At 37.0% G+C, this 9,256-nt stretch overlaps 1 protein-coding gene across 1 annotated transcript; it reads right to left on the reverse strand.

The window, feature by feature from the left end:
* Positions 1-2,084: 2,084 nt before the first annotated feature.
* On the reverse strand, positions 2,085-2,617 carry LOC138873234 (secreted RxLR effector protein 161-like). The gene is made up of 2 exons (XM_070151680.1): positions 2,227-2,617; positions 2,085-2,095 (listed from the first exon to the last, which is right to left on the reverse strand). Exons 1-2 carry the CDS (start codon positions 2,615-2,617, stop codon positions 2,085-2,087), a joined length of 402 nt encoding a protein of 133 aa, XP_070007781.1.
* Between the last annotated feature and the right edge of the window lie 6,639 nt (positions 2,618-9,256).

The following is a 9,256-nucleotide window of genomic DNA, read 5'->3' on the forward strand; positions in this document are numbered from 1 at the left end:
GGGGTCTGAGGCATTTTATTCATCGCGTTCGCGATTGGTGTAATGTGATCGCGAAGGCCTGTCTGAGTAAAGCATCGCGTTCGCGATGGGTTGGTCGCGATCGCGAAAGAGGAAATTTGGTCAAAGTAATTTCGTGCTTCGCGAACGCGAGGCTTTGACCGCATTCGCGAAGAAGGATTTTTATGCCTGGGCAGAAAGATTTAAAAGGGCTATTCCGCGATTTTGTGGCTAAGAGCCTCCATTGTTAGGCGATTTTGAAGCTTGGTAGAGCTAATTGAAGAGGGAATTCAAGAGGATTTTTTGGAGGTAAGATTTTTGAACTCAATACTCGATTCTTGTGTGAATTTTACCTAATTAATCATGGAATTAAGCCTAATATTGAAGAATTAGGGCTTGAATTTGGAGAGTGTAAATTGGGGATTTGAGAGGTCATTTGAGGTCCGATTTTGATGCTCTTGGTATGTATAGACTCGTGAGTAGATGAGGACTCTATTGATATAATTTTCATCGGATTCTGAGACGTGGGCCCGAGGGCCGGGTTTGAACAATTTCGGGTTTTTGATGTAAATTGGATATTTTCGAGTGAGCTTCGTTCCCTTAACATATTTTAATGATTATGTACTGATTGTGGCTAGATTTGAAGCATCCGGAGGTCGATTCGAGCGGGCAAGGCATCGCGGGCTAGGGTTTGGACCGGATCGAGGTGAGTAATGATTGTAAATGATGTTCTGAGGGTTTGAAACCCTGGATTGCACATCGTAGTGCTATATTGAGGTGAGGCACACGCTGGATGACGAGCGTGGGGTCATGCACTATTGGAGATTGTGACTTGGTCCGTTCCGATTAATGATTTTACCGTATATTTGACTGAAATCTATTTGCTATCATCATTATTTGGGCTGAATGCCATATTTGGGCTTCGTGCCAACTATTTGAACTTTCGGGGATTTTTATTGATATTTCCTCACTATTTTGACTTTAAACTTGTACTCAGTCATGTTATATTCTACTGTCTTCAAAATTCAGCCATGTTTACTCTGCTTTAACACTTGAAATGATATTTTAAATCATATTTTGGGCCGAGCATCATGTTTTACTATTGCCTGAGTGACTTATGTGATTTTTGACTAAGTAAGGCCGAGGGCCTGTATTGTGAGGATACTTTTTGGTAGGGCTGCACGCCGCAGCGGTAATACACTGATTTGATTATGAGGCCGAGGGCCTGAGATATGTACGCTACGAGGTGGCTGGTTGATATTGATATGAGGCCGAGAGCCTGTTTATGATGCCACGAGGTGGCTTGATATTGCGCTTGGGCCGTAAGGGTCCCCTCCAGGTGTCTGCACGCCCCTAATGAGCGCGGGTACCTATTGTGATGTGAGATATAGCCCGAGGGGCTGGTATTGTTCTATATGATTGCCCGAGGGACTAGTATTGTTCTATGTGATTGCCCGAGGGGCTGGTATTGTGCTGAGATATTGCCTGAGGGGCAGATTTGTTGACATTGTGCTAGAGGGGCGAACCTTATGTGCTTATCTTTCGTATTTGCCCGTCATGTACCTATTTAATTGTGTATTTGTGCCCGAGGGGCGGATTTATGTGCTTACCTGCACTAATTGTTTTGCATTCATTTGCGCAACTATTGAAAAAGTCATTTTCAAAGAAGTTTAAACTGAGCAAGATATTTTAAGAGATTTTACAGTTTCATTGCTTTCTTACTGGTTTTTGAATTGCTTCTATACAACATGTGGATGCACTTTTCGTGATTTCTTACCATTCAGACTTTAGTTATGATTATTACTCACTGAGTTGGAGTACTCACTTTACTCCCTGCACCTCGTGTGCAGATTCGGGTATTTCTGAACCCGGTAGCGGGTATTGGATGATCGGAGGCAGAGTTACTAGAGTTTAGCAAGGTAGCTTCCAGCGTTCGCAGCACTGCTTTTCTCCCTCTTCATTTCATTAGTCTGTATTTTGTACATTTCAGACTTTTCAGTTGTATTTAGACCCTAGTAGATGCTCGTGACTTGTGACACCCCGATGTCGGGCTGTATTTATTTTTGCAGTGTTCATTTAAACTCATATTATGCAATATCTGATTAATTGAAAAGGCATTAAATTGACTTATTAACATTATTGAATTGAATTTGGGAATTGTGTCGGCTGGCCTTGTCTTCACGAGAGGCACTATCACGACTGGGTCTGGTTTGGGGTCGTGACATGTACCTCCATATGTAAACAAATAGCCTGTTTGATATCGAGCTTTATGTGGATTGGACAAATAACCTGCATCGGCATAGCCAATCATTTCTGACTTGAATTCATTAGAATAAAACAATCCCATATCTATAGTTCCCTGAAGATATCTAAATATATGCTTAACACCATTCCAATGTCTTCTTGTTGGGGAGGAGCTGAATCTTGCTAATAAGCTTACTGCAAAAGCAATATCTGGTCGAGTATTGTTGGCAAGATACATCAATGCCCCAATTGCACTAAGATATGGAGTTTCATCACCCACGAGCTCTTCATCATTTTCTTGAGGCCGAAATGGATCTTTATTTATGTCATGCAATCTCACAACCATTGGGGTACTCAATGGATGTTCATTATCCATGTAAAATCGCTTTAAAACCTTTTCAATGTATGTTGATTGATGGACATAACCATTTGTTACATGCTCAATTTGGAGGCCAAGATAAAATTTTGTCTTACTAAGATCTTTCATTCAAATTCTTTCTTCAAACATTCTACAGCTTTTGAAAGCTCTTTATAAGTGTCAATGATATTCAAGTCATCAACATATACAGCTATGATGACAAATTCAGATCTAGACCTCTTAATAAAGACACAAGGACAAATAAGGTCATTTTTGTACCCTTCATTTAGCAAATACTCGTTAAGGTGATTGTACCACATCCTCCCTGATTGCTTCAATCCGTATAAGGATTTCTGAAGCTTTATTGAACAAGTTTCTCTTGAACTTTTATGTGCTTCAGGAATTTTAAGTCCTTCAGGGATTTTCATAAAAATCTCATTGTCCAGTGAGCCATATAAGTAGGTTGTGACAACGTCCATCAACCGCATATCAAGCTTTTCATGGATTACTAGAATTGTTAGATACCTGAAGGTAATTGCATCTACCACAAGAGAATATGTGTCCATATAATCAATGTCAGGCCTTTGCGAAAACCATTATGCCACAAGTCGTGCTTTATATCTTACAACTTCACCTTTCTCATTTCGTTTTCACACAAAAACCCATTTTTACCCCACTGGCTTGACACCTTCAGGCGTTCAGACTATTGGTCCGAAAGCTTCACATTTTTCGAGTGAAGCCAATTTTGCTTGAATTGCGTTTTTTCATTTTGGCCAATCATTTCTCTGTCTACATTCATCGACAGGTTTTGGCTCAAGATCTTCATCTTGTTGCATTATTTCAACTGCAACATTATATGCAAAATTGTTGTTAACAACAATGTTATTTCGGTTCCACCTTTTTTTTGTAGAGACATAACTTATTGAGATCTCTTCATTTTCATCATTTACAAGTACTAGAACCTCCTGTGAGGTCTTATCAATTGCTATATCTTTATGATCCTCTTGAGCAATTGCCTCCATGTTATGATCAACTTGATCATTTGCTCCTTTCCGTTTTCGGGGATTCTTATCCTTGGAATCAATTGGTCTACTACGTTTAAGGCGTGGCCTAGACTCATTTACATCATCATACTGTCCAGCTGGAACATCAACTTGAATTGGAGCATTTACAGCTGGAATATGTGATTTAGTAACCCGTGGAAAGTTAGTAAATGCATCTAGCAATTGATTTGCAATATTTTGGATATAAATGATCTTTTGAACTTCTTGTTCACGTTGATTTGTACGAGGATCCAAATGGGATAGAGGTAATACGTTCCAATGTATCTCCTTTTCCAACTGTTTATTTCCCCCCCTAATGTTGGAAAAACTTATTCATCAAAATGACAATCAGCAAATCTGGCTGTACATAAATCTCTTGTCATAGGCTCCAGATATTTAATAATAGAAGGAGATTCATAACCAACATATACTCCCAACCTTCTTTGGGGACCCATTTTGTGTGTTTTGGTGGAGAAATTGGAACATACACCGCACATACAAAAAATTTTAGATGGGAAATATTTGGCTCCTGACCAAAAGCCAACTGTAATGGGGAGACTTTATAATAACCGGTTGGCCTTATGCGCACAAGTGCTGCTGCATACAAAATAGCATGTCCCCACACTGAAAGGGGAAGTTTTGTCCTCATTAGCAATGGTCTAGCTATTAGTTGGAGGCGTTTAATCAATGATTCTACTAGACCATTTTGAGTATGAACATGAGCAACCGGATGCTCAACTTTTATTCCAGTGGCCATACAATAATCAATAAAGGCCTGAGATGTAAATTCACCAGCATTATCAAGATGAATTGTCTTAATTGCATAATCTGGAATTTGTGCTCTTAACCTTATTATTTGGGCCAACAATCTCGCAAATGCCATATTACGAGTTGATAATAAGCACACATGTGACTATCTTGTAGATGCGTCTATCAAGACCATAAAATACTTGAATGGTCCACATTGAGGTGTATAGGCCCACATATATCACCTTGTATACGTTTCAGAAATGCAGGAGATTTAATCCCAACTTTAGCTGTTGATGGTTTAATAATCAATTTTCCTTGAGAACAAGCAGCACAAGAGAATTCCTTAAATTGAAGAATCTTCTTGTTCTTCAATGTGTGCCCATTTGAATTCTCTATTATTCTGCACATCATGTTAGAACCGGGATGGCCCAACCGGTCATGCCAAATGATAAAATCATTAGAATTAATAAATATTTTGTTTACTATGGCATGTGATTCAACCACACCAATATTTGTGTGGTACAACCCAGAAGAAAATGTGGGTAATTTTTCGTGCACATATTTTTTACCCGCTTTTATTGTAGTAATATAAAGGTATTCAACCTTTCCTTCGTTTGATATCTCAAAATGATAGCCATTTTGGCGAATAGCTTTGAAACTCAACAAGTTTCTTTGAGACTTACTACAATACAATGCATTATCAATAGTTAATATCGTTCCTCCAAGTAGTAATAAGGCCGCTCTTCCAGAGCCCTCAATCAACTTTGTACTACCGGATATTGTATTAACATATGCCTTTTTCATAAACAAATAAGAGAAAAATTTCTTTTCTCTTAATATTGTGAGAGTTGTAGCACTATCCAAAAGACATAAATCTTCATTACTCATCTTAGATCCAATTGAAAACTGGAAAATTTTAATTTCTTCATAAAAAAAAAGTACATCATGAGAAGTATGGAAAAACTAAAAATACTAACAACAACATAAGACAACTTAAGTACTACTTGAAAATAAAAACAACATTAGACGAGACAAAAACACTGAAAATAAAAATAACAACATAATTGCATTCCCCAGTAAAATGATCAAACTTTAGTTTTGATGTCCAAAGAAATCTTCAACTTCCAAATGAGTAAGATCATCGAGTCCTTGAAAATCATCATCATTCAGAGCAAGATTTGCCTCGGCATTGTTATCATTTTTGTTTGAAGGCTCTGCCTCAAAATCATTTTTAAAGGTCAAGTGAGACTCCACTGGGGCATTAGTAGTAGATGCTCCAACATTATTTACCTTTCTTTTGATGGAGTTTTGATAAAGCCTGAAAAAATGCTTAGGTGCACGACATTCAATTTTCCAATGACATTCCATGCCACAACGTTGGCAGTTACCGCTTTTGCCTCTTGAAGGATTGTTTTGAGAACCCATATTGTTCTCTCGTTTGCCATGACCACCACGATGACGACTACTATATCGTCTCTTACCATTGCCATGCCCACGTACATTCATATGGCCATGATTATTATTCTGCTTTTTCCATACTTATCACATCTAGCCGCCATATTCACTTCAAGAAGCGGAGCTGACCTTGTGGGACGGGCTTCATAATTTTTCAGCAAAAGGGTATTATGTTGCTCAACCACTAGAAGGCATGAGATCAATTCAGAATACTTTTTAAAACCTCTTTCATGGTATTGCTGCTGTAATACGATATTTGAGGCATGAAAATTCGTAAGAGTCTTTTCCGACAAATTCTCATCATTCATAACATCCCCACATAATTTCAGTTGGGAAGTTATTCGAAATACAATAGAGTTATACTCACTTACGGTCTTAAAATCTTGCAACCGTAAGTGCATCCACTAATATCGAGCCATTGACAATACCATAGCCGTAAGGTGATCATACCTTTCCTTCAGGCCAGTCCACAATTCAAGTGGATCTTTCATTATCAAACATTCAACCTTCAAACCTTCATCCAAATAATGACGAAGGAAAATCATGGCCTTCGCTTTGTCTTGGCTTGATGCCTCATTACCCTGAGTAATGGTGTTACCAAGGCCGTTACCGGTTAAGTGAATCTCAGCATCGAGAACTCATGATAGGTAATTCTTTCCAGAAATGTCAAGTGCCACAAACTCAAGCTTTGACAAATTCGACATAGTGAAAACTATCAAAGATGATAAATAATTAGAAATCATTAGGATAATAGCTTAAAGAATCTTAAAAATTGACATAATATCAAATTTGTGATCTATATACACTAAAGTAATAATTCCATAGAAAAGAATACTATTTGTTTCTTCAAATTATTAGTATATCTTTGATGTTAACTAGAATAAAAATGTCTTCTAACTTAACACAATTTCAAATGTCGAACAACGTAAAATAAGTATTCTTCTCTCAATTAATTCTATTAACATAAAAATTAGCAACTTTCACATGACAATCACACAAATAACTTAAAATAAAGAAACATAAATTTTTTATTTTTACACATATCTAGAGATGTGAGAAATTATAAAATTGCATATTAAAGACACTAATCATGAAATCAAAATATACAACGAAGAAAACAAAATGAACAAATATATCTGAACAACGAAAAGAGCTCAACTTCGTGCTGATAACGTTTTAAGAAAAATAGCTCAAAGTAACAATATAAAACAAGAAGATAAGTAGAATAAGAGAAGAAGAGATAACTTTCTTATTTTATCAAGTGTTCAAGTGTGTTCCATCTCACATTTCATGCCTCTATTTATACTATTACATATGAAGGTTACAAAATGATTGTCTTAAATATGACATTAACAATTGAGATCATGGGGGAAGATTATGGGGAGGGGTTATGGAGGTGTGAGAGTTACAATCATAATGGTGATGAGTAGTGGAATGTTATTTACATCATGGGTGAAAGTAGTGGAAGTAGTGGACATCCACATTTACTAAAGATTTTATAACAACAATCACTTTATAACGATGAACAAAAGGAGCTCCAATAGGCATTCTCAACATACTCGGTATAGTATGAAGGCATCGTTCAAACACATAAACTCATTTTGAGTTCGTAGATTTTAATTACTTTTCCATGTCTTTTTTTTATTTATTTTTATTTATTTTTTTTTACTTATGCTTCAATTATTTTAGTTAGCTTCAATATTGGAGTGCCAGATCCTTACCCCATATCCTGTTTTGTTTTTTTCTTTTGGGCCTTCTGTTTTTCTGCGAAGAATATACCATTTGGCATATGCAACCCCATATCCTGTTTTGTTTTTTTCTTTTGGGCCTTCTGTTTTTCTGCGAAGAATATACCATTTGGCATATGCAACACAAGACATCTCCATATATCGCGAACAAAAGTATAGTCATATAAGAGCAACAATCGCCCGAACAAGCTCAGCCAATTATCACTAATTGCACGGTAATAAGAGAAGTTGCACAACACATCATTGAGGGTAATACGATTAATGTCTCATTCCTATAGTTTTAGCCTTTTTTTATTGTTCAATAAAATACACGACTTATATATAAAACATCAAAAACGAACTTAAAGAATTTAGAAAGGATGAAAAAGTAATTGCATAGTTAGTAAAGTCGAATGAAAAACTTGGTCCTTTGAATTTAAGTTCCCTAGCTCATACAATTCAGTGATTTAAGATAGTGGTTTTCATTCCATAAAACATCAGTATAAATTTTCAGTATTCTAACTACTTGATTTACCAATTTGCTATTATTGCGGAAGATCGTGGGTTAACTAGCACACAATCACACATATAGCAAATAGAAAAGAAAAATCAACACAATGATTTAACGAGGTTCGGCTAAGCCTAATCCTCAGGCAGAAGCAGAGAGAGATTTCCACTATAAGTGAGAAGAAAAACACAATACAATCTATAGAATCCGCAACTACAAACCCCTATATATAGATCCCAAATAGTCCCAAACCTATAAGAGAAAGGTTTCCCAGTCCGACAAGGACAATAAGTTTTCTTTTCCCAAATCTATTAGAACAATGGGTTTTCCTAAACCTATAGAGATTATAGGTTTCCTAAAAATACAAGTAAATAATTCAAGCCACAAAATAACAAATCTTCCCCTTGGTTTGAATTCTCTTCATCAATAGGAACGTCTCTTTACCTTGCCGGGAGCCCTCACGAGGGCTCTACACATTGCTGCACAAATCAACCAAATCTAGGCAACGCCTAAACTTGTTAAGAGACTCAATCTCTTTAGCCATAACACTAATCCGTCGATTTGGTTCTGTACCCGGAATAGCTTCTGGATATCTATAACACTCAAACACATCAACGCTCTCTGCAACTGCCAAAGCAAATCCCACAGGATTCGTATATCCAAGAAAATTCCCATCAACTACGTTTGCAAACCTTTGCGGTCAGTTGATCATTCTCTTCTCTCTGCTTGTTGCAATGCTATATGGTTGTTGTTGCGCAAATGCATCAACATTATCATCTTGATCAATATTTTGCACCTCCTCCATTTCCTCTACCTTAGAACTACTAGGCTGAGCTAGTGGAGATTCAATTTCTAGCTCTATGCGGTCATTGATACCACGACTATTTCTACTATTGCCTTCTCTCTCTGACTGTCTAGGGAGGAAGATTCATTAAATATTACATCCCCACTGATAAATAGCCCTGGAGTCTTTTAATTTGTGCACCACAACCTATAACCTTTCACTCCAGTTGCATACCCTAGAAATATGCATTTCTTTACTCTATGCGTACATTACCCGTCCCTTACTTATGGTCCTGGAGGTGTTTAGGACTTATGGTTAAGGTGGATCTAGACTCTCCTATAGTGCTTAAAAGGAGAAAATCTAAGCGTCAAGCAAAAACAAATAAGACTG

This window comes from Nicotiana sylvestris, chromosome 7 (genome assembly GCF_000393655.2).
Source record: "Nicotiana sylvestris chromosome 7, ASM39365v2, whole genome shotgun sequence".
NCBI lineage: Eukaryota > Viridiplantae > Streptophyta > Magnoliopsida > Solanales > Solanaceae > Nicotiana > Nicotiana sylvestris.